Source organism: Accipiter gentilis, chromosome Z (assembly GCF_929443795.1).
Source record: "Accipiter gentilis chromosome Z, bAccGen1.1, whole genome shotgun sequence".
NCBI lineage: Eukaryota > Metazoa > Chordata > Aves > Accipitriformes > Accipitridae > Astur > Astur gentilis.
The window spans coordinates 30,870,077-30,897,217 of NC_064919.1; the positions used below are offsets into that span (position 1 = coordinate 30,870,077).

At 44.7% G+C, this 27,141-nt stretch overlaps 1 protein-coding gene across 1 annotated transcript; it reads right to left on the minus strand.

Moving 5' to 3' along the window:
- On the minus strand, nucleotides 1-27,141 carry RGMB (repulsive guidance molecule BMP co-receptor b). The gene is made up of 3 exons (XM_049796368.1): nucleotides 26,584-27,141; nucleotides 23,449-23,960; nucleotides 1-937 (listed from the first exon to the last, which is right to left on the minus strand). Exons 1-3 carry the CDS (start codon nucleotides 26,702-26,704, stop codon nucleotides 275-277), a joined length of 1,296 nt encoding a protein of 431 aa, XP_049652325.1. The 5' UTR covers nucleotides 26,705-27,141; the 3' UTR covers nucleotides 1-274.

Below are 27,141 nucleotides of genomic sequence, written 5' to 3' on the forward strand. Positions count from 1 at the left end.
TACACACATAAATATTTAATATATAAAAAATAAAGTGCTTTCTATCAGGTCCCCATGCAGGGACATTATAAAACATTTCACCAACTGCAAAACAAATAGATACAAAGAATACTACATCAAACATACATGAAAACAGTTAACATAGTATGTACAATCTGTTGGGTGTCCCAAGACAAAACATCCCTTCATATACGTGGTATATACATATACACTCATCTTTACTCAATATATTATGACAATATATATTTCAAAACTTTGTTAGAAGCAAAAAACCCTACAAAAACGCAATAAGGATCAAGCACACAAGTCCAAGACTGACAAATAATTTGCTACCCTTGCCCACACCTCCACTGCTGGGAAAGATATGCCAGTGCTCTTTTCTGGGGTGCAGTGCCTCCACATCCTGCAAGGCACTGTGAGCAGCAGTCGTGAAGTTAGCGTCACCCGTGGTGAGTAGGTCAAATACACATGAGTAAAAATAGATGTCCTTCACCAGCATCTTCTCATAGCATTTCGTGGTGGCACTTTCCAGTGTGTACACTGACCAGGGATGAGCAGCACCGCCCTGAGGGAGCAACTGCCCCATCACAGGCAATGGTAAGTGGCCACTATCATCAATACGTTCACTTGCAGGGCAACCGTTCACACAGAGCTGCAGATCCTGGCTCTCCTCATAGGCCATGACCAACTCTTGAGGCATGCGAATGGCCAATGTTAAGTAGTGCCCAAGCTGGCGTATATACATGGTGGTCCCAATGTACCTGGCATGCATTTCGATGTATTTGCCACTGACTTTCTCCACAATTCGCAAGCTCTTGGTGTTCCCATCACCTCCACTTGTTGTACCATCAACAAAAGCTGCAGGCAAGTCATCAGTCACTGCTTGATATACTTTCTGATCTGTACAGTCTTGGTATGATTTAAAGATAACAGTTATCTGGGCAGGGGTGGGGAGGGGAAAAAAAAAAAAGCAAAGTTAGTGGAAAAAAATCATTTCAGTCCTTTCCATTTTGCAGCTGAACATATCTGGGACTGCTGACTACCTCAGAGCTTGGTAGTTGTCCCCAACTCACGCCTAAACGAAAACAGTCCGTACACATGCTTAAAGCAATATTTTACCAGATGGCAATTACTAAATTTGTTCTTACATTGGCCTAGAAGCAAGACTATGAGTATGTGGCAACAGCCACAAGGTCAAGAAAGGAAAAGGCTTTATATTTAATTACGCATCACAAGTCCCTCCTGCCTGATGGTTTCTTAACACTTTGGACTGCATCCTGCAGTCACAGAGAAGTCTAAGTGCCAAGTAATTCCCACAATGCTAGTCACTATGGGAAAACCAGAATAAGACTGTGCAAAATCACATAAAGGTACAAGAGAACTCAGCTTCCTCCACTAACAATATTCTGAATCACTCCTTTTATAGTGACTCTACGACCATTGTTGGAGTACTGTACACTCGTTGGATGTGTTGCCAGGATTAGTTGTGTGAGACTACTTTAAAAGCACTGATGTATTTAGTGCTTTATCAGCCACCAACACAACAGGCAGTGAGATGACAGATGCATGACCAGGACGAACAACCAGTCAAATAACTGCTTAGGGCTTCTGGACCCATTAGTCCTCGGAACTGGAAGATTTGACGCTTCCAGTCCACTGTTGCTAGAAAATGTGCCCATGGAGAAACAAAGCAAGACTGAACAAGACATGTCTCGAAGACATGCCTTTGAAGAGTGACTTCCAACACAGAAATCAGGAGCATAAGGCAATTACTCATTCTTTTAAGATTACAACTGGCCTTTTAAACCTTTACATTTATTTGAATAAGCAACAACAGAAAGAGTAGGTCCTCCAGTCTTACTTGAAGAGAATAACTATACTATTCGGCAGATGAAGTTTGGAGTGTCTAGTGGGTTTTCCTATAATAGAAAGTATAATGAGGAATCACTTATAAATATTAGAAACAGATATACTACTTCCTTTACAGTTTCAGAGGGGAGTGACTTCTTGAAAAGGTCAAAGGCAATTCTACACCACGAATAGGTATTTTAATCATTATTTTCACCATTGACTGCTTACATCAAAATTACTTACAGTCCTATTTAAGCAGTCTGCTACAAGATTCAGCGTACTCCAAAACATATTAGAAAGCATTTTCAACCCAACATTACTCTTCTTCCTTAAAATCTACTCTATATCAACCTTACATTTTAATTTCTGTTAACCACTACACTTCTGCACAATGGTTTCCTGCCCCTCTACTTTGAGGTAACAGCTAAAGGTTAAATAGACAGATGATTACAGACAATCCAAATGAAACCTCTACCCTCATTAGCCTCAACTCTCCATACCATACCAGTTGTATAAGACAGAAGTCTTCCCTTCTCCCTCCTCCCACTGCAACAATTTCTCCTTTGGAGTATGCAGACATACCCTAAACAGTATTTAATTGGTTTTCAATGTTTGGTTTGTCCCAGTTGGTTGACGTCAGTCTTTGTGTCTCATACACACAAACAATACTTGCTATTTTGATTTCCTATGTTCCCACTGGCGCTTTCTGACTGGAATTTTCCACTGTTTTTTCTTTGCAATAAGCAGTTATACAGCTAGCTTGAGACCATCTGTAGACAAGCAATTTGGTAAACTGATGTCTATGGACCACAACTAAGCTTGAATGCCTATGCCCCAAATCCAGCAAATCCAGAAGTGCCCTTGCTGCTGTCAAGACCACCTCACAACTCTATGATTAGTGAAGTAATCTCAGCAATTCAAAGAAGAGAAACCTGAGATCTGCCAATTGATTAGTATTTCTGCATATAATCCACAGCCTCATGCATTATATCAGGTCTTATATAACACAGTTTTGATGAAATAGGCTTCTATCTCAGCCTGCACAGACAAAGAAGCATTCCTACTTCCCCAAGCACACTTGCATTGCTCTGCAAGGAAAGAATGATTTACATTTCAACAGAAGTAAAGCTCTAAGTTTGCTCAGCACCTGAACTGTCTGGAGCCAAAAAGAGTTAATGGTTTTAATGAGACACAGAACTGGCTACTTAAAACAGTTAAGCAAGTCACCTGGCAAAATTTATCAGGAAGCAGCCACCAAACTGCTCCCTCCTCTGCAAGAATGAAATGCACGCAATTTCAGAGACAGGGAGGGAGAACAGAAGCTTCCACCCTAAGGCAAGATTAGCAATAACTGCACACTGAATGAGGGCTGAACAACTATTAAGTGAATGAAGACCTCCACATACACCTTGCAAAGATGCTCCAAACAGAGAATCAACAGAGACCATTAAGACTTTCCAAGGACACACTCATATGGATATTGTGTTTTCTGTTGTGTGACATCCATCTAATCCATAGGCCAGATCAGTAAAACCAGAGTTCTGTAAGGTCCTTTCCTTATCACCCACTCCTACCTCAATCTCATACCCTGGTACTGAGGGATACTCAAGAGCTTGTTGTGAAGGGAGATGAAGGAAATTCCACTGCAAAGCTTCCTCTGTTTAAGTTCTCAAGGTAACAGAAAGCATTAAATAGTGAAAAAGGTTATTTCAAACAAATGTAATGTGTTACATGTGAACAAGTTCATATAGTACTTTCTACACTCTGGCTGGGTTATAAGAATGCCCCCACAAAGCTGCTCATGCGTCATTTTTTACAGTCTAGAAACTATCTGCCCTTTCTAAACCTAGGACAGAAAAATCCAAATGCCAGAATATTCAGATGAAGAAAGTTTTTTTGAAAGTATTGGTATCTCAGCCTTGTTCTCTGGGCACATACAGAGCTCTTAAGCTACTGCAGGGAGGAACCTAGAAGATGAAAATAAGATTATTCCAGACTTACCTGAAGATACAATATACAACCGTCAGCTATATTAAGAGTACTAAAAGCAATAACCCCCCCCCACGCATTCAATCTGCACTTGAAATATTTCATTTGGACTTCATCATCCCACTCCTACTGATGCCAGTAACATCATCCTCTCGGAGTGTACTGATCACAAAGATTACTTAAATCCCAATGCACATTCAAAGCCTTTCAAGGATGGTGTTACTGAGCAGCCAAAGTGAAGTTTCTGGAAGACCTTCACATATTTGTAAAGGTGCCTGGTTTGTATGCCTTAAACAAAAGCAACACTTTCAACTCTGAATTCTTCTACTAGTCTTCACTAGTGCCATAACACAATTACAGTGCTGTAGGTCTGACTGTATGTTGCTATTTTTCCATGCATTTCATAGAATCATAGAATGATTTAGGTTGGAAAAGACCGTTAAGATCATCGAGTCCAACCTTAAACCTAACACTACCACGTCCCACTAAACCATGTCCCTAAGTGCCACATGTACATGTCTTTTAAACGCCTCCAGGGATGGTGACTGAAACACTTCATTGGGCAGCCTGTTCTAATGCTTGATAACCCTTTGGGTGAAGAAATTTTTCCTAATATCCAGTCTAAACCTCCTCTGGCGCAACTTGAGGTCATTTTCTCTCCCCCTATCCATTGTTACTTGGGAGAACAGACTGACACCCACCTCACTACAACCTCCTTTCAGTTAGTTGTAGAGTATGATAAGGTCTCCCCTCAGCCTCCTTTTCTCCAGGCTAAACAACCCCGCTTCCCTCAGTTGCTCCTCATAAGACTTGTTCTCCAGAGCCTTCAGCAGCTTCCCTGCTCTTCTTTGGACACACTCCAGCACCTGAGTGTCTTTCTTGTAGTGAGGAACCCAAAACTGGACACAGTATTGAAGGTGCAGTCTCACCAGTGCCGAGGACAAAGGGACAATCACTTCCCTAGTCCTGCTGGCCACACTATTTCTGATACAAGCCAGGATGCTGTTGGCCGCCTGGGCCACTTGGGCATGCTGATGGCTCGTATTCTGGCAGCTGTCGACCAACACCCCCAGGTCCTTTTCTGCCAGGCAGCTTTCCAGCCACTCTTCCCCAAGCCTGTAGTGTTGTATGACGTTGTTACGACCCAAGTGAAGGATGCAGTACCTAGCCTTTTTGAATCTCATACAATTGGCTTTGGCCCATTGATTCAGCCTATCCAGTTCCCTCTGTAGACCCTTTGTACCCTCAAGCAGATCAACACTTGCACCCAACTTGGCGTTGTTTGCAAACTGGCTGAGGGTGCACTCAATTCCCTCATCCAGATCATTGATAAAGGTATTAATCAGAACTGGCCACAATACCAAGCACTCCAGAACACCACTTGTGATCAGCCACCAACTGGATTTAACTTCATTCACCACAACTCTTTGTGCCTGACAATCCAGAAAGTTTTTCACCCAGTAAACAGTGCATTCATCAAAGCCATGAGCAGCCAGTTTCTCCAGGAGAATGCTGTGGGAAACGGTGTCAAAGGCTTTACTTAAGTCCAGGTAAGCAACATCCACAGCCTTTCCCTCACCCACTGAGCAGGTCATCTTCTATAGAAGGAGATCAGGTTACTCAAGCAGGACCTGCCTTTCATAAACCTATGCTGACTGGACTTGATCTCTTGGTTGTCCTGTACGTGCCGTGTGATGGCACTCAAGATGATCTGCTCCACAACCCTTCCCCTCCCCAGCACCAAGGTCAGGCTGACAGGCCTGTAGTTCCCCAGATCCTCTCCCTGGCCTTTCTAGTAGATGGGCATAACATTTGCTAACCTCCAGTCAACTGGGACCTCCCCGGTTAGCCAAGACTGCTGATAAATGATTGAAAGTGGCTTAGTGAGTGCTTCCGTCAGGTCCCTCTGTACACTGGTGTCCTGCTTCCAGCTGGGATAGAGTTGATTGTCTTCCTAGTAGCTGGTACAGTGCTATGTTTTGAGTTAAGTATGAGAAGAATGTTGATAACACTGATGTTTTCAGTTGTTGCTCAGTAGTGCTTAGACTAAAGTCAAGGATTTTTCAGCTTCTCATGCCCAGCCAGTGAGAAAGCTGGAGAGGCACAAGAAGCTAGCACAGGACACAGCCAGGGCACCTGACCCCAACTGGCCAAAGGGGTATTCCATACCATATGACATCACATCTAGTATAGGAACTGGGGGGAGTGGGGGCGGGGGAATCACTACTCAGGGACTAACTGGGTGGGTCAATTGGCAGGTGGTGAGCAATTGCACTGCGCATCATTTGTACATTGCAATCCTTTTATTATTACTGTTATCATTTTACTAGTGTTATCATTATCACTATTAGTTTCTTCTTTCCTCTTCTATTAAACCATTCTTACCTCAACCCACAAGTTTTACTTCTTTTCCCAATTTTCTCCCCCATCCCACTGGGTGGGAGGGGAGTGAGTGAGCAGTTGCATGGTGCTTAGTTGCTGGCTGGGGTCAAACCACGACGGTTCTTTTTGGTGCCCAACGTGGGGCTTGAAGGGTTAGATAACGACAAACCTGACCAGAGCTTGTTAAAACAAATTTGTTACAAACATTCATTATATTGGTCTAATAGTTGCTGGTCACTATGTTGTTTTATATGTTCTTAGAGTTGTTGCTCTCTTAGAGTTGTTTTTAAAGTTCTGTTATGTATCACCTCATTTGCTGTATGCAGTCCCTGTTCTGCTGCTCCTCATCCGTGGGAGGTGGATTAAGGTTTTCTCTTTGATGTATCGTGTAACACTGGTTTATGGTATGATAAAGTTATCGGTTGTGGGATTAATCCAGTATTTGCATGCAGCATTTTCACCTCTATACTTCGGGAGCCATCTGTGGGAAACTATTAATAATTACACCATTTATCTTTCCTCCTCGAAAAGCCAATCTATGCATGGGGTAACTTTCTTCCCCTTCCCCTTCTCCTTCAGTACAGTTACAATAACATTTGAGAACTTTGAAAAATTTGAATACCCTTGGGATGTTGAGACCAGGATGGTCCTAGCCCTACTGCTAGGAATTAGCCTGCTCCTGAATGTGGTTCAGCTCTTTTTTAAGGTTAAACAGCTATTTAAGATCACCCAGAGATCTGCCCCGAGGCTGGATAATTATGAGTGGCAGGGGGTGTGGAGTAGTATGGGCAAGTATCTAGAACACTGGACACCTTCAGTGATTCACCTCTGAACAGGTGCAGAATCCGGAAGAACTAGCAAAATATTTGGGAACGGTATGCTGTCGCCCTGGCAGCTCCACAGAGATACAAATCACTGCAACGTGCTGGGGCCTGGCTCACACCTATCGAGCCCTGTTCAACACCACTCAGTACCCTCGAAGGGAAGAGAAGGTCTCTGGATCTGACAACAAGACGACAGGCACTGTGGCTACCCAAACCCTGGCAACAGGCACTGTGGTTCCTCCAGCCCCAGCGATAAGCACTGCAGCTACCTAAACCTCGGCAACGGGCACTGCGGTTCCTCCAGCCCTGGTGACGAGCACTGCAGCTACCCAAACCTCAGCAAGCGATACTGCCAACTGAACCAGTTGACCAACCCGCACCAGTATTAGTTGCCCCCATACAGAAGAAGAAATATACAAAAAAATCACTTCACTTAGCAAAGGATGAAGATGAGCCAGGGTCATCATGGGAACAGGAGGAAGAGGCAGAACCAGAGGTAATCATCCAATCCCTATCCTTGAGTGAGCTGCGGGATATGCGAAAAGATTTCGGCCGCCGTATAAGTGAGCATATTATCACCTGACTCCTCCGATGCTGGGACAATGGGGCTAATAGCTTGGAATTAGAAGGTAGGGAAGCCAAGCAGTTGGGATTGCTTGCCAGGGAAGGTAGCATTGACAAGGCAGCTGGAAAAGGGACACAAGCCATCAGCTTGCGCCTCTGGAGGCGGCTCCTGTCAAGCATGAAGGAAAGATACCCCTTCAAGGAATATGTTATATGTCAGTCAAGCAAGTGGACCACCATGGAGAGAGGTACCCAATATCTGATAGAATTAGCTGTGCTAGAGATGATTCATTATGACCCGGACATACCACAACTACCCAAAGATCCACACTAAGTCCCATGCACACAACCCATGTGGCGGAAGTTTGTACGGAGTGCACCATCACCCTATGCCAACTCACTGGTGATAATGACCTGGAAAGACGAAGAGGCACCAACAGTGGATGAATTGGCTTGCCAACTCTGGCAATACGAAGAAAATCTCTCCTCCTCCCTACAAGCTTGCATTTCAGCTGTGGAGAGGCTGTCCCACGATGTCCAACCAATCAAAGAGGATGTCCTACTCCCCACTTGTAAGGACCAGTGTCTCAGCCATTAGGAGTGAGTGTTCTTCTGCCTGAGAGACAGCGTATAGAAGGTACACACCACGAGATGCCCTGTGGTTTTACCTATGTGATCATGGAGAGAACATGAGGAAATGGGATGGAAAACACTACCTCGGTCCTAAATGCAAGGGTAGGTGAGTTGTGAGGAAAAACCACTACAAAAGGGGATTCTACCAGGAAAAATGCTGCTCCAGTTTCCAAACAGAGTAGAAGTGCTGATCTTATTTCTGATCCTCCTGAAGGGACTTCCGAGCCAATTTAAAATAAGTCAGTACTGGATACTCTGACCAGAATTAGAGGGGTCCTGCCTCCAGCCAGGTGGAGGAAAGAGAGAACCAGGTCTAATGGTGTGACGGTCTGACAAATTCAGTGTCTCAAACATCCGCTAAAAGAGCTTTCATGGACAAAACGACCTCTGTAAAAATGCTGGAGTTTTGTGAACAGGATAATGTGGACAGAGGAGAGGGCCCCACGGAGGGTGGGAATGCACTTCTCCAAAGCCCCAATTCCTTATCTTAAGTGACCAGGAGAAGGAACACAATTTATGTCTTCCTGGAGGAAGAAGGCCCCATGGAAGTTGGGACTGTGCTTCTATCTTAAGTGGTCAGCAGGAAAAGAGAGGCAACTCCACAATGAACACCCCCCGCAAAGCTCACTGACCGATTCCAGTGAACCCCAGATGTGGGAACTGCGCATGTTGAGACCATCAACTAACACACTATAAAAGAGGAGAGAACGAATCCTCAGTGCGCGCCCTCCGGAACTGGATCTCTATGCTGGCTGGACCAACGCTGGACCCAGGACTGGTGAAACCCCTCTCTTCTCTCTTTCTTTCTTTCTCTCACTCTCTCTTCTCCCTCTTTCCCTTCACTCTTTTCCACAGTCCCTACACCTCATCCTTTGAAACATAAACCGTTGACCAAGTCTGAGACTAAGAGTGGACCTAGCCGCCCCTGAGCTCCTCTTTGAGAAGGAGTCCAGAAAGCAAGGGGGTCTGCTCTGAACCTTGTGACTCAACGGGAGTGCTCTCCTTCTGATACATTTCATGTTCCTTTTTCCATTTCATTTTCCTGTACTTCCCCCCTCTTCTCAAATAGCAGCTTACTGACATGTTGCAAGGTTCATATTAACAAGTTCATGTGTACTTGGACAAAGTTAGCTAGGTTGAATAAATGTTGATTGAATAAATGTTGTTTGAACTCCCCTGGTGTCGTTTCACCTTACTTCTGACAAAGGAAATCCACGAACCTGAGTTGCTCCAACTTTGGGACGCAAAAAATGGACAGTGTGGATTTGATGGCCTGGCTTGTTAAACCCACAGGAGTACAAGACTCTACTAGACACCGGCACACAGTGCACTCTAATGCCATCAAGATATAAAGGGGTAAAACCCATCTGTATTTCTGGTGTGACAGGGGGATCCCAAGTGTTAACTGTATTGGAAGCTGAAGTAAGCCTAACTGGGAATGAATGGCAGAAACACCCCATTGTGACTGGTCCAAGAGGCTCCACGTATCCTTGGCATAGACTATCTCAGGAGGGGGTATTTTAAGGACCCAAAGGGGTATTGATGGGCTTTCAATACAGCTGCCTTGGAGACAGAAGGAATTGAACAGCTGTCTACCCTACCAGGTATCTCTCAAGACCCTTTGACTGTGGGGTTGCTGAGGGTTGAAGAACAACAGGTGCCAATTGCTACCACAATGGTGTACCAGTGCCAATATTGCACCAACTGAGACTCTCCGATTCCCATCCATAAGCTGATTCATCAACCAGGAGTGACGTCACACCAGCCAAGGAGTGATCAGCAAAACTCACTCACCTTTTAATAGTCCCATATGGCCAGTGTGAAAGTCTAATGGGGAGGGGAGACTAACAGTTGACTATCGCGGCCTGAATGAAGTTATGCCACTGCTGAGCGCTGACGTTCCAGATATGCTAGAACTTCAGTACGGACTAGGATCAAAGGCAGCCAAGTGGTACACCACAACTGACATTGCTAATGCATTTTTCTCAATCCCTCTAGCAGCAGAGTGTCGTCAACAATTTGCTTTCACTTGGAGGGGCATCCAGTACACTTGGAATCAGTTGCCCCAGGGGTGGAAACACAGCCCCACCATTTGCCATGGACTGATCCAGACTGCACTGGAGAAGGATGAAGCTCTGGAACATTTGCAATACACCAATGACATCATCGTACGGGGTAACATGGCAGAAGAAGTTTTTGAGAAGGGGAAGAAAATAATCCAAATCCTTGTGAAAGCTGGTTTTGCCATAAAAGAAAGTAAGGTCAAGGGACCTGCACAGGAGATCCAGTTCTTCAGAATAAAATGGCAAGATGGATGTCGTCAGAACCTCATGGATGTGATCAACAAAATAGCAGCTATATCTCCACCAACTAATAAATAGGAATCACAGGCCTTCTTAGGTGTCATGGGTTTCTGGAGAATGCATAGTCCAAATTATAGTCTGATTGTAAGCCCTCTTTATCAAGTGACCCAGAAGAAGAATGATTGTAAATGGGGCCCTGAGCAACAACAAGCCTTTGAACAAATTAAACGGGAGATTGTTCATGCAGTAGCCCTTGGACCAGTCCAGGCAGGACAAGATGTTAAAAAAGTGCTCTATACTGCAGCCAGAGAGAATGGCCCTACCTGGAGCCTCTGGCAAAAAGCACCTGGGGAGACCTGAGGCCGACCCCTGGGGTTTTGGAGTTGGGGATATTGAGGATCTGAGGCTTGCTATACTCCAACCAAAAAATAGGTATTGGCAGCATATGAAGGCTTTCGAGCTGCCTCAGAAGTGTTTGATACTGAAACACAGCTCCTCTGAGCACCCCGACTGCTGGTTTTGGGCTGGATGTCCAAAGGGAGGGTCTCCTCTACTCATCACACAACTGATGCCACATGGACTAAGTGGGTCGCAGTGATCACACAACGAGCTTGCACAGGAAACCCCAGTCACCCAGGAATTTTGGAAGTGATTATGGAGTGGCTAGAAGGCACAGATTTTGGAATGTTGCCAGAGGAGGAGGTAATGTGTGCTGAAGAGGCCCCACTGTACAATAAACCACCAGAAAATGAGAGGCAGTATGACCTGTTCACTGATGGGTCCTGTCGCATTGTGCGAAAGCATCGGAGGTGGACAGCTGCTGTATGGAGTCCTACACGACTAGTCGCAGAAACTGCTGAAGGAGAAGGTGAATCGAGTCAGTCGGCAGAGGTAAAAGCCACCCAGCTAGCTTTAGACATTGCTGAAAGAGAAAAGTGGCCAGTGCTCTATCTCTATACTGACTCATGGATGGTGGCAAATGCCCCATGGGGGTGGTTACAGCAATGGAAACAGAGCAACTGGCAGCACAGAGGTAAACCATTTGGGCTTATGCACTGTGGCAAGATATTGCTGCCCGGCTAGAGAATCTGGTTGTAAAAGTATGTCATGTAGATGCTCACATACCCAAGGGTCAGGCCACTGAAAAACATCAAAACAACCAACAGGTGGATCAGGCCGCCAAGATTGAAGTGTCTCAGGTGGACCTGGACTGGCAACATAAGGGTGAGCTATTTATGGCTCAGTGAGCCCAGGACACCTCAGCCCATCAGGGAAGAGATGCAACATATAGATGTGCTCATAATCGAGGGGTGGACACTATCACACAGGTTATCCATGAATGTGAAACATGTGCTGCAGTTAAGCAAGCCAAGTGGTTAAAGCCCCTGTGGTATGGAGGGCGATGGATGAAATACAAATATGGGGAAGCCTGGCAGATTGACTATATCACACTCCCACAAACTCGCCAAGACAAGTCGATGTGCTTACAATGGTGGAAGCAACCACCAGATAGCAGGAAACATATTCTGTGCCCCATGCCACTGCCCGGAACACTATCCTGGGCCTTGAAAAGCAGGTCTTGTGGTGACATGGCACCCCAGAAAGAACTGAGTCAGACAACGGGACTCATTTCCAAAACAATCTCATAGACACCTGGGTCAAAGAGCATGGCATTGAGTGGGTGTATCACATCCCCTATCATGCATCAGCCTCTGCGAAAATCAAACAATACAATGGACTGTTAAAGACTACATTGAGAGCAATGGGGAGTGGAACCTTCAAACATTGGGATACACATTTAGGAAAAGCCACCTGCTTAGTCAACACCAGAGAATCTGCCAATCAGGGTGGCCCTGCCCAGTCAGAATTTTTACATACTGTAGAAGGGGATAAAGTCCCTGTAGTGGACATGAAAAATATGTTAGGGAAGACAGCCTGGGTTACTCCTGCCTCAGGCAAAGGCAAACCCATTCGTGGGATTGCTCTTGCTCAAGGACCTGGGTGCACTTGGTGGGTGATGCGAAAAGATGGGGAAGTTCGATGTGTGCCTCAAGGGGATTTGATTTTAGGTGAGAATAGCCAGAATTAAAGTGTATGATATTAGTTGCTATATAATCCTGCTACTGTATGTTATCACAACAATTGTTATATGCTATATCCATAGTACTACAGTAAGAATCACTTGGATCGAGCAAGAATGAACTGTGATAAAATTGAGCGAAGCGCAGTAGTGATGGAACCAGAACTGACTCTAGCATGCAACAATCCAATGGTGCACACCATCCTCCTGCTGTGTCCAATGTCACCTGTACATTCACACTGCACTGAAGCCCAATCCTGCTGTACTGAGAGGATTTTGCATCATCCCTCCTGCCCAGAAAGACTGGTATGACAAATGTAGCCCAGAGTCAGGAACTAAATGAACTCAACGGACAGTTATGAACAAGATCCATGAACTAAAGGAATGATATCTGTGTGTGTGTATACATATATATATAAATTTATCATTGTTTATGTGTCTCAAAGGGACAGCAAAGGTGACGATGATTGACTGGGACGTAACTGAAGGTATGGGAACTGAGCATGACATCAATAGTATAGAATAAGGGGTGGATACTGTCCTGGTTTCAGCTGCGATAGAGTTAATTGTCTTCCCAGTAGCTGGTACAGTGCTATGTTTTGAGTTAAGTATGAGAAGAATGTTGATAACACTGATGTTTTCAGTTGTTGCTCAGTAGTGTTTAGACTAATGTCAAGGATTTTTCAGCTTCTCAAGCCCAGCCAGTGAGAAAGCTGGAGGGGCACAAGAAGCTGGCACAGGACACAGCCAGGGCACCTGACCCCAACTGGCCAAAGGGGTATTCCATACCATGTGACATCACATCTAGTATAGGAACTGGGGGGAGTGGGGGCGGGGGAATCACTACTCAGGGACTAACTGGGTGGGTCAATTGGCAGGTGGTGAGCAATTGCACTGCGCATCATTTGTACATTGCAATCCTTTTATTATTACTGTTATCATTTTACTAGTGTTATCATTATCACTTTTAGTTTCTTCTTTCCTCTTCTATTAAACCATTCTTACCTCAACCCACAAGTTTTACTTCTTTTCCCAATTTTCTCCCCCATCCCACTGGGTGGGAGAGGAGTGAGTGAGCAGTTGCATGGTGCTTAGTTGCTGGCTGGGGTTAAACGACCACTGGAGTGGATCCCACCTGGCCCCAGAGACTTTTGTGTGTCTGAGTGGTGTAGCAGGTCAGTAACCATTTCCCCTTAGATTATGGGGGCTTCAGTCTGCTCCCTGTCCCTGTCTTCCAGCTCAGCAGGCTGGATATCCTGAGAACAAATGGTCTTACTGTTGAAGACCAATGCAAAGGAGGCATTATGTACCCTCAGGCTTTTCCTCATCCCTTGTCACTATGTATCCCCACGCATTCAATAAGGGATGGAGATTGTCCTTAGCCCTCCTTTTGTTGTGAAAGCATTTATAGAAACATTTTGTACTCTCTTTTACTGCAGTAAACAGTAATTAAGTTCTAGTTGGGCTTTGGCCCTTCTAATTTTCTCCCTGTGTAACGTCATGACATCCTTGTAGTCCTCCTGCCTAGCCTGCCCCTTCTTCCAAAGGTCATAAACTTTTTTTACGCCGAGTTCCAGCCAAAGCTCTCTGTTCAGCGAAGCTGGTCTTCTTCCCGGACGGCTCGTCTTTTGGCACATGGGAGCAGCCTGCTCCTGCACCTTCAAGATTTCCTTCTTGAAGAATGTCCAGCCTTCCTGGACTCCTTCAGGACTGCCTCTCAAGGGACTCTGTCAACCAGGCTCCTAAACAGGCCAAAGTCTGCCCTCTGGACGTCCAAGGTAGCAGTTCTGCTAACCACATTGCTTAGATCTCCAAGAATCAATATGCCCAAGACAGTCTCCAACCATCACATCACCCACAAGTCCTTCTCTGTTAGCAAACAATAGGTCCAAGTGGGGCACCTTCTCTAGTTGGCTCACTCACCAGCTGTGTCAGGAAGTTATACCTTCCATACACTCCAGGAATCTCCTAGACTGTTTCCTCTCCGCTGTATTGTATTTCCAGCAGACATCTGCTAAGTTGAAGTCCCCCGTGAGAACAAGGGCTAGCGATTGTGAGACTTTTCCTAGATGCTTATAGACTATTTCACCTGTCTCTTCATCCTGGCTGGGTGGTTTATAATAGACTCCCACCATGATATCTGTCTTATTGGCCTTTCCCCTGATTGTTACCCATAAACACTCGACCCCTTCATCACCATCATCAAGCTCTAGACAGTCAAAATACTCCCTAACATACATACAGGGCTACACCACTGCCTCTCCTCCCAGCCATCCATTGCAGCACTCCAGTTGTGTAAGTCATTCCACCATGTTTCCGTGATTGCAATTATATCATAGTTTTCCAGCTGTACAGTGGCTTCCCACTCCTCTGGTTTGTTGCCTATGCTGCATGCATCAGTATAGATGAATTTCAGTTGGGCTATTGATCCTGCCACCTTTTTTGGGGGGGGAGAAGCCTTAATTCCTATGTGACTGTTCTCAGGTGCTTCTGTTGTTTCTAGCACATCAACAACCCTTGTGTCTTTGCTGCCACGTGGATCTCCATCCCCTACCCGCACTGAGATGGCTAAGCTGCTGCGTGCATTAGTATAGAGACATTTCAAATGCGCTACAGTGTACTCAGCACATCATCAAGCAGACTGAAGAACCTCACTAGCACACCATCCTTCAAACACTGGCATGGTGCCCCATGGCTTATCTCTAGGGAGCCTGGTTTTATCCCTTTCCCCTGGTCAAATGCAGCTCAAAGCTCTTTCGGTGATCCCTGCTAACTCTTTGGCAAAAATCCTTTCCCCACTTTCAGAAAGGTGTACCCCATCTGTTGCCAGCAGGCCTGGTGTCATGTAGACCAACCCATGATCAAAAAAACCCCTACAATTCTGCTGGTGACACCAGTCATGGAGCCAGATATTGATCAGCTGGGTCTTCCCATTTCTTCCAGCATCATTTCTTGCAACTGGAAAGATAGAGGAGAAAACTGCTTGTGCTCCTGGTCCCTTAAGCAGTCATCCCAAGGCCCTGAAGTCTCTTTTGAACACCCTTGGACTTACTGCAACTTTGTTGCTGCCTACATGATAAAGCAATAATGGATAACAATCCAAGGGCTGTACCAGTGTAGGAAGTTTTCTCATAACATCTTTAACCCCATCTAGCCCTTCGACAACAAGACACAAATCCAACTCCTGTACCTAGAAAGGCATTCAAGTCTTCTATGCCTACTACAGGCAAAAATCCTGAGGAAAGAATTCAGACAGAACATGCCTAAGAATTAGACTTCATCCAGATGTTAAAAAACAGATATGACGTACCACATGCAAGAAGGTGACACTACCAACTGAACAGACAGCAACTCTGGACAAATGTGAAGGTTGCTGGTTGTTCTTTTGTTTTGATTGTGGTTGTTTTTTGTTGGTTTTGGTTTGGGGTTTTTTTTTTTAACATAGGACAGAAGGTTCCTGTTCCTCTATGGACATATTTTGATCTTGGCTAGTTTTACTCAGAATTTTACTGCAATAGTCCCCAAGTCCATTTTCCTCCCCAGATGTTTGTCATGACTGGGTTGTACTTTCAGGCAAGAACCTACCTCAACACTGCTGAAGCTGCTACTAAAATTCACAGACCCATCCCGTTCTCCCCAATTACTACTCCAAGCACAGATGGCCACAATACATGGAAAGGTTACAGTCAGCATTCAGGTACATAACAAGGAAAGCTAGTCAGAGAGGCAGGGAACATTGACTGAACATAAGCAAGTTATGCAAATATTTAACAACTGAATACCCCACCAGTGGAATATGCACATTGAAAGAGTGTCTCCACAATGCTTCTTATGACGTTAGATTTTGCTACTGAGCATTTCTTCTCCTAACAGAGAGCAGCAAGGAAGCAGATGAGATCCCACAGTGAGCCTATCCAGTGACATGTCTGTAAGTCTGCATAAAGCACAGTAGGTCAGGCAGACTACTGAGATGGCACTCTGATGCAGCTAAAGAAACACCTTGCTATTCATGTTTCCCAGCTTTAACTTCACCATAGGTCTGTAAACCCTACCTCATGCTTAGCGTCATGAGAAAACATTCAGACGTTCTCCTTATTCACCATTTCAGTCTATGGGAAAAGACAGGGAAAAATGTTTAGAGAACACAGTCCTGATGATTTCATCAAGCCCTGAAGAATAGGTAGGAGATGTTTCAGCAGGAAGTTTTATGATACTAGACCAGTGGTCTACCAAATATCTTTGGGAAGTCTGCAAAGGACTTAAGTGATCTGTGAAAGGCAGCTGCTAGAAGTTCATAGGCAGATAACTGCGTAGCATACATGACATTTCTAAAGGGGTCTTGCAAAAGCTTTTAGAGTCCATACATACATATAAGAAAATTTAAACCTGAATGCATTGAATAATCTTCCAATCACCAACTGAAAATGTCACACCTTCCCTCTCCAGAGGTCTGCAACAAGTGTGAAGCATGTGAGTTTATCTGGGAGAAACCCAGCATCACTCATCACCTACTGAAAAATGGCCTATGCCAAAAGGTGGAAGTAGAGAGATTTAATAATGGAAAATAGTAAGGACTCATTGTAAAATGATGATTAAGTAGACTCATTTCAAGTTACATCACAGGCTAGTTCCTCTTTATATGCATAGCAGGTCTTCTGGGATGAAACGAAACTGAAGGGTGTGTTACAAACACTAACAACTGCTCAGTCCATCAGACAGCACCAGGCATCACCCAGAGCAAGATTTCTTCACAATTTTCTCCATATACCCATGCTTTTGCAGTGCACTGTTTGCTAAAGTCAACATAGCTCAAGGAGACCAGCAAGAGGTGTATGTGCAAAAGAGACTTTGCTTCTTCCATGCATATTGGGGGTGGGGAGGGCATGGGGAGGGCAAATTGTCTGGGAAAGATTTAGGGACTGCCTCAGTGATGCTGCTGGGGCTAACTTCTCAGAAGCAAGAACTGCTGGGAGTGTTACAAAACTATATACAGTAATCTCTCTTCAGTCTGCTTCTATGGTATAGAAGAACCACGAGACATTTTACCATGACATGTTCCTGTTTCATGTCAGAAGAGAAAATGGGAAGGGAAGGCGTGTGGATTCCATGCGCCACAGATATATAAAGAGGAAGTCAACCTGAAAACAAGACAGTTCAGCATTAGATGATTTCCAAAAGGAAAGCCAAGATCACTCAGAAGAGCGTTTCTTGAACTTAGTTAAGCAAGAAGGTCACTGTTCATAAATCAGTCTAGAAATTAATCTACTATTGATTAATTTCAAAACTGCCTAGAACTTGACCATAGTTAAGCATCTTTAATCAATGGGAACCGTAGCTAAAACATTCCACCTCCTTTTCTCAGGTGGACAACCCAAGAAGAAAGGTTCTCCCCAGCCCCCACAGTGGGACTATGAAGCTTATATGGCAACAAACAGGAAGGTAAAGCCTGTTTAAATTCACAACATTAACATTTAACTGCCATCACCATGTCTGAGAAAAAACCTGCCACTTATAATCGTTAACTTATTCTCTGTCCTACTACCCCTAAGAGACTCCCAGAGGCTTTAAAGACATTCAGATAGCTGTTGCTGAGTGAGTATGTATGCATCTCTCCTTTCCTCTCCACCCCTCAAAGGCATGCATTGAAGGCACTGAAATATCTGTAACAACTGTCCAGGAGTCCCACAAACATCACAGGCAAGAGAACAGTTTAATGCCTGTCAAACTGCCATAGCTTGTCCTACTAATACCACGCTGTCCTGAACACCAGGAAACAGCATTGTTTATCTTTACATCAGTAAAGCTGAGAGAGTTTGCAGACAACGCCAAGTTGGGTGCAAGTGTTGATCTGCTTGAGGGTACAAAGGCTCTACAGAGGGAACCGGACAGGCTGAATCAATGGGCCAAAGCCAACTGTACGAGATTCAAAAAGGCTAGGTACTGCATCCTTCACTTGGGTCGTAACAACGTCATACAACACTACAGGCTTGGGGAAGAGTGGCTGGAAAGCTGCCTGGCAGAAAAGGACCTGGGGGTGTTGGTCGACAGCTGCCAGAATACGAGCCATCAGCGTGCCCAAGTGGCCCAGGCGGCCAACAGCATCCTGGCTTGTATCAGAAATAGTGTGGCCAGCAGGACTAGGGAAGTGATTGTCCCTTTGTCCTCGGCACTGGTGAGACTGCACCTTCAATACTGTGTCCAGTTTTGGGTTCCTCACTACAAGAAAGACACTCAGGTGCTGGAGTGTGTCCAAAGAAGAGCAGGGAAGCTGCTGAAGGCTCTGGAGAACAAGTCTTATGAGGAGCAACTGAGGGAAGCGGGGTTGTTTAGCCTGGAGAAAAGGAGGCTGAGGGGAGACCTTATCGTACTCTACAACTAACTGAAAGGAGGTTGTAGTGAGGTGGGTGTCAGTCTGTTCTCCCAATAACAACGGATAGGGGGAGAGAAAATGACCTCAAGTTGCGCCAGAGGAGGTTTAGACTGGGTATTAGGAAAAATTTCTTCACCCAAAGGGTTATCAAGCATTAGAACAGGCTGCCCAATGAAGTGTTTCAGTCACCATCCCTGGAGGCGTTTAAAAGACATGTACATGTGGCACTTAGGGACATGGTTTAGTGGGACTTGGTAGTGTTAGGTTTAAGGTTGGACTCGATCTTAAGGGTCTTTTCCAACCTAAATCATTCTTTGATGACCTCCAACAAAACTGTAGTTATGTACTACTGAGAAATAAAGACAAATTAATCTCTACCTTTGGCAGGGTGTCCACAAAGACCAAAACCTAATCATATGTCATCAGGTATCTGATGCTCCCACTTAGAAAACTGAACAGTAACTGGAAGACAAACGTTTTAATATTAAAGGAGACTAAGTACACTGTGTTCAGTCTTCAACAATTTCCTGCAAAAATAGAAACCGTGCTGCAAGAGAGATATTTAGATGTTTTGACTCTGGGAAAAAGAACATTTTTACCCAATGTTTCCCCATTCTGGTAATACCAACAATTCCTAGGTTCAAACCTTTATGCCCAGTAAATCCATTACAGTAAAAGCTCTGTGTTTTTTTCATTCTCTGTCCTTCCATTCACTCTCTCACCTTCAACCTATCCACTACAAAACACCTGGATAGGAAAAACTCCATTTCCAATTACTGCAAACAACAAGGAAAGTTTTCCATAGGCAAGTCCAAGCATCTCTGCCTCATTAGCTATTCAGGGACACCTGTGCTAGCGATATCCAGAACACCTGTCACAATGATTAAAGCCAATAAAGGCTTTGTACCCCTCCAAATAAAGCACACAATAAATAAAAAAAACAAAAACAAAAAACAACCTTTCTCTTTACTGCATTCTACAATATCCTTCCTACCTGCTCCCTCTAGAGTCCCTTGTAATAGCCATTTATCCTCAGGAAATCCCAAAACAGGTCCCAAGACAGGGCAGCTCTTTATCTATAGCTTAAGAAATCAGACATAAAGATGCCAGTGACATACCCAAAACTCATACAGGAAGTCCATCAGAAAGAAAAAGAAAGGAGAGATTGAACTCAGTTTCCCAGCTAGTTAGTGATGATCCTTCAGTCTCCATCTGACAAGCCCTAGGATCCCATGCCAAGGGGCATAAGCACAGCAGAAAAGCTCAAAAAAAAATAGACTTTGATGTTTCAGCTAGACTACAGAACATACAGTAGCCTTTGTTCACTGTGAAGAAACAGATGTTGTTACTATGGCATCACAAATATGCGTTAACACCTACAAATTGCCAAGAGTATTTTGTGAATAAATACACAACTCCCACGTAGAACGTACCCTTCCAATCAAGGAATTAAGGGAAGAGTTTTCCTGCTTTTCATACTTTCCTGCCAGATGCAGGGTGGGAGGTGGGGGCAGAACAACATACTTTTATTCTTCAGATTCTTTCTTAAAGTCTCCTCCTGGCATTCTCTTATTCTTTATGAACATACTGGATAGCCCTCAGACTGTTGAGGTTACTCAAATCTCACCAGTTTTGGAGTGAGGAAACAACTAACTTTACACATAATGCTCGCTTCATTGCTGATTCCCTTAAAGCTTGTTCCACCAGAAAACTATGATAAATATGAAGGTAGTAACTACCTACAATGGCAAGTGATGGTATGCCCCTTTCAAAAGCACACTGCCTATGGGGTGAAGATTAAGTATTCTGTTCCTACAGCTTAAAATCACTTCCCTAAAAAAAACACATTCAGGAGAAACTAAATTTTCTACTCTTTTTGTCTTTGCTTTCGTTAGGTCTGCTTTAGAGTGGATTAAGTAGGCTAGTTAGCAATTTAGTATTTGCTTTGGCTTCTGCACAATTCATGTTCAGGATAAACCTTTGTTATCATTTCCCATTAAACACCTACCTCAAATACCTGAAATGAAAAAGCAGCAAAACTCACAATGGATAATGTTTTGGAAACTTTCCTCATGAAGAAGGTAGAAGACCTATTTGCACACTCTCAACTAGGGAAAAAACACTACGTAGGTAGAAGTCACTGAACTTCTCTTGGTAGCTCTTTATAAAGGTGCCTTAAGCTACCCTATGGCCAAAATTAGGAAAGTACACCCAGCAGCAAATAGTCCAGAACCACAACCCAAATGGAATACTAGCAGAGAAATATGTAACAGGAATGAAACTAGCAGTGGCAGTGCAGTTTAACAAGCCTTTTCTGTATCTTTTACAGCAGTCTGCTCCAGAAAGAAATAAAGGAGTCAACAGGATGCATTCGAGATATGAAAACTTATCTCGCTAAGTTACTTGTACATTCAAACAACCTTCATTTCCTGCAAACAGGTGTGCCGATAAGTTTGATTACCTGCCAAAGCAAGAAAAAACTCAAGGACTGTACGACATGTGACAGATACTAGCATTAGAGACATTTCTAATATCCTAAACCACACATATTATTTAATTGCTTCTGCACACTTAGCTGTACTTGTGCACCAGCAGGGATGTTAAACCACTATTATAAAAGAGGAAAACGTATTACCACTTTTTCCAGAATGACAAGTCAAAGAAAAACACAAAAACATTGAGAATAATAAAGACAGAAGGTACACCCTTTAAAACGTGTACTTTCCCCCAGTATGTAAAGACATTTATCTCCTGAAGTTCTCTTGGTTATCTGTTTGAGAAGACATATACCAGCATAACATGCTACCCTAGTCAATCATTTTCAGAATGTGGCTAAAGGGTAAGATAAGATCACCTATCTACTACCATCACACACTAGCCACCCACACAATTTGTGCACAAGAAGACTCAACTTCCTCCTCCAGCACTACCAGGAACAAGGAATTAAAGAACATTCTGCAAGACTTTAGCAAAACTGAGGAAAAAAGCTTACTTAACTCACTTTAAAAAAAGCCACTGGAGCAGATTTCAAGGGACCCAAGTCTCTTTTGCAAAGCTTACTCAGGTTAGCCTCATTCCCTCATTTTATACTCCTTCAGAACTCATTCACGATGCAGACCGTTCTTGGAACAGGCACAAGTTAAGAAAAGGTGATTCTGAATTTCAATGATATATCAGTCCAGCCTCTGACTTCTCACAAATGCAAAAATTAGCCTCACTCATACAGGCATTGACATTAGTCAGTACCTCAGAATCCAGCATGAATGCAATAGCAAAACTGATTTTCACATACTAATATTACTGCACAAACATCTCCATGGAAGATATGCAGACTCTAACCTACTGTGACCGGCACACCCTGCTCCTGACTGCAGTAATTAAAAACCTACTTCCAAACTTAACAGAACAGTGAAAATTCTCCAATACTGGTGGTCTTGAGACTGTGTACACATAGCCTGACGTACCTTGACAATACAAGAGCTACACTACCACAGTTATAAAAGGCCATGTCACTCCAAAAAGGGAACAAGATATGTGACAGCATCAGCTTCAAACATATGTTCAACTAATTTCTTTTATTGACAGAGTGATGCGCCCAACAGTTCAGAGTATTTTTCATCCCTGGCCCTGGAGGTAAATCAAAGGATGTTGTAGCCAGGCTTATGCTTTATACCTCCTTGTTTTTCTTCCTACAGACAGACTTGCTATCTGCCTTCAGCAGAAAGAGGGAAGTACTTTTCTTAAGGTAGAGAAATGGCATAAGCTATCAATACTAGTGCATGTATTCCTTCCCTAGCCACCTCAAGTGGCTGAGAGAAGAGCAATTTTAAGTCTTGCCTGTCTGAACAGGGCTTACACTCTCAGCAGAATTTTCAGGCTGCTGCTTCTTTAGTAAAGCCAGGGTACTAAGACCTTCTGACAACCAACTGGCATCAATGTAATTTTTTTGCTACATTCTCTCAATTCTCTGCAGTTCCTCTTCTTGTTTCTGCTCTGAACCCTCAGTGTCTTGGTAACTCATTTGTTGTGCCACTCTATCAGTATTTTTTGTTATCTACTGTCATGGCTATACATTTTAGAGAACTGATGAAAGGCAGAGACACTTACGCTCTTTCCTTACTCCTTGCCTAGAATTCCTACTTAGTGCAGAGGCAGTCACAGATGCTGCAATCTGATAACTGTTTTAAAGCATTACATTTAGTATCCTTAAAGGCTTATGTGGTGGTATGTACAGGGTTTTCTTGTGGTAGGGAGGAACAAAAGGATGAAAAAGACCTGGTTTAAGTTTTGTTTGATTCTCAGAAAAGATGGTAACAGTTTTACTTTCTTAGACTACTGCACAGAAGATTCTCAAGCTGCTACACTTCTTAACTGTTAAGGGCTAAGTGACTTACTCTACTGTCTTGGCCTTTTACTTTGGTACACAAGCCAGTGCTTAAGAACAATCCATACCTTATTTGTAGCAGTAGCACTGGATCCTGGGACCACAGGCACGTTGGTCACTTGCACTGATAAGTAGTTATTGTCTATGAGGGGCCAAGCACCTTCCACTTTGCATGTCTGGAAGTGATCCTTAAAAGTCCTCAGATGAGGATCACCAAACAAGCCACAAAATAGGTAAGTAGTAGGAGGAGTCTTGTCCCCTCCCTGATGTTCTCTGGCTTCTGTGTGGCTACTGTAATTGCAGGGATCATGGGTCACTTCAGGGTTAGTGGAGGATGTGGGTCCATCTTTGGAACAATTTCTCTGGCTCATGAGGTCGCTGATCCCAAGCACTGCAGAATGGTAGACTAGATTTCCACGGCATACTTTGGAATTGCGATATGTACAGGCAGAGTATGCTCGCAGGGCCTTGCAGAACTCCAAGTCAAAGCTCTCAAGACCTGAGTTTAGATGTGAAGTTAAGGATACGAAATCGGCGGTGCACTTCTGGATTCGACAAGGTGTTTGCAGCTGGCAGTCACCTAAGCACAAAACAGATGGCAGAGAGAAATCAAGTAAACCTCTTGGATTGCAATACCCTATTACACACTCACAGGTGCTGCAGAAAACAACCTGAAGACAACTTACAGCGCTCACCCATTAGGGAAACACTATATAATAGAGAAAAAAGGGTTGGGAGGCAGAAAAATAGCAATACAGACCACTTCAAAGGCTGATATGATCCATGCATGACTTAATCCATTACTTGATATTGTCTAAATGGAAATTAAAAGCACTAACCCCTGCCAAGTATGAGCCCAACATTTCTTTCCAGATACCAAGGTGATGATGCAATTCTGTGCTTAAGTTAATCACTTAGTCAATAAGCAAGTCTCCATTTAGTCTTTCAAAGCTTTACACAAGTTAGCGAACTTTTAAACAGAATACTGCCCCTCAGAAGGACGTGGTAAACGTGGCAAGTGATACATGTTTAGACAAAAACTGAATGAAGCAGAAATCAAAGTTTCTCTTCTAGCAAGCAGGGTGGGGGGAAGGAGGGTAAGGAACTGGGCAGACCATAAATTCAGTTTCCTTTATTTCCCTGGCACTGCCATAACTACAGCTCTACCACTCGCTTTCTGGGACTAATGAGCGAGAAAACCCACAGCTGTCTGAAATGCAAGTTGCCAGCTAAGGAATCCATACACTGCAATAGCTGTACCTCTTACAGTGTAATTCAACAATAAGACAAGGGGCTAAGAAGCCCTCTCCCCATTAAAACCTGAAGTACTTATCAGATGTATGCAACAGGTACACAGTTCCATTTACATGAACAAACCAATTAGATCTTATCGGGTCACCTGATTTCCACAAAGAAAGCATAATTACCATCCCAGCAAGCAAACTGGAGTTTTACAGCCCCTCTCCTCCACAGCTTTCACTGTCATGATCTGAAATCCTTCCAGATTCTCATGGCAGTTAACAACAGTCTTCTGCAGGTAACTTTTATATAAGAACTCATGAGAAGCAGAAAGAAACAAACAAGACTGCACGCTGCACTAAAGGAAACGGAACCACACGTTCCATAGGGGTTAAAACTGTTCCATAGGGGTTAAAACTATCAGGACCCCAGACAAAGGAAAGATCAGGTTCCCTCCCATCCAAAGAGCTGAAAACAGCCATAACATAAAATGGACCTTCATAAATAATATGTGCAAGACTTCATGCAACAGCTGTCCAAGCACCCAAAACTATCTACAAAAAACATGTTGTGCTTATTTGTTCCTTTTATGACCTATAACATTCAGTTGTGTGTATACTCTAATTTCAAACTGTCATAAATCAGATTCTGAACACCACAAAAAAAGCTTACAAAGATACATGAAGTGTGAAAAAAAGGGAAAATACAATATACCTACCAGATACTCTTTTCCCTCCCCTCAAACCCCTCTTTACAACATTTCCCACTCATTTTGTATGTTCTCAAAGTAAAAAAAAGGCATGGGTCCAGTTGATTTTACAGCCTGCTTAAAATGTTCCTAAACTCCTGAGACACAATGGGTAGGAAATGAACTGAACAGTAATGTAGCACTTTTCGTTTTTAAACACAGTTGTTTTCTGCAGTTCACAAAGTGATGACAGAATATCCAAACCATGAATCTATAAGGGCAACATGTTTTGCCAGTGATGGGTAGCTAATGCAAATCTCCTGTCAAAATCCCAAGACAAGACAACACAGAGCAGGAGGAAGTCTCTAACCTACAGCCAAGCGTGACCATAAATTGTATGAGTAAATAGTAAGTTTCTCACTTGACCTTTGTGCAAGTGAGATGTAGCTTTGCAAAAGAACAGAAAAGAACCCCAAATTCTGTGTTTTCAGATACACAAACAAAAAAGACCTATGCCAAGTAAAATGACACAGGCAACACTGGTTCAGAGCCTGACTTTCAAAGCATCAAAACTTTTCTTATATTTCCCTTCAGTTTGATTTGTGATAATATTTTAATCATGTATAAATTAGTCTAGCTGAGCAAGTCAGTCAAGCTATCAAGTAGTCTAACAAATCTGCCCCTCCACACTCCTTGCAACTTTAGGAAATTTGCTTGCTGCTTTCAGTGGACTCCTGGTACAGAGAGGGGGGAATGAACTGCGATTTGACTAAAATCGGATGAGCCCCGCCTACAATTTATTTCACTAAAACTATAAATATAGAAAAGTGCTCAAGCTGGAGAGAAACATTTTCACAGAACTACAACTGCTCAGATCACTTCCGAGTTGAACACACAGTCCACTTTAGTAGGCATCTGCCGTGTGCGGGGTAGCTTCCACCTTCTCCCCACTTTCCAACCCGCCAAGCAAGCGCTGGCTCTGCCCGAAGCAAAAAGAAGCAGCAGATCCCCGCGTCTTCAGGCAGGCCGCCGCACAGCCCGACGCTGCCCGGCTTCACTCCCACCACTTCCAGCGCTGCATCAGCCTCCCCATCCGCAGGCCCCGCCCCGCCCCGGGCGCGACGCGCACGCTGCCCGCGCGGGGGGAAGGGCACGCCCAAGCAGGCAGCGGCCGCAGCCCCGCACCGGCCCGCGCCGCCCGAGCCCCTAACGCCCGACCCCGACCCCGGTGCCCGCCGCGCCCTGGCCCCCCTCTGGCCCCGGCCCGCCCCGGTACCTGAGCCAAGCAGCAGCCCCACGGCGGCGAGAAAGCCGAGGGCAGTGAACGACGGGCGACGCGGCCCGCAGCAGCGCGGCGCCTCAGCCCCGGCGGCGCAGGAAGGCGCAGCTCTCCCCATGCCCGTCCATGCAGGTGCGCGGCCTGGCGGCGGGACGGGGCCGCGGCATGAGGCGGCGGCGGGCGGGCAACCTCCTCCTCGCTGCGTTCTCCTCCTCCTCCTCCTTTTCCTTCAGCGGCGCGGCGACGGGCGGAGGCCACCGGGCCACAGCGGGGCAGGCGGAGGGCGGCGCGGCATGGCGGCGGGAGGAGACGAACACAAAGGGAAGGAACCGGTGAGCGGGCGAAGCAGTAAGAGAATGCGAGCGGGCGGTGGAAACCCGCAGTCCCGAGCCGCCCGTAGGCCCCACGCCGCCGAACGCACTGTGCCCGCCCCCGGCCACACCCGCTGCGCGCGGCCCTGGTCCCCCGTCACCTCCCATTGGCTGTTCGGCCTGTCCGACAAGCCTCGCGACGTGCCGTCGGCGTGGCCCCGCCCCCCGAGCCGGCGCTGATTCG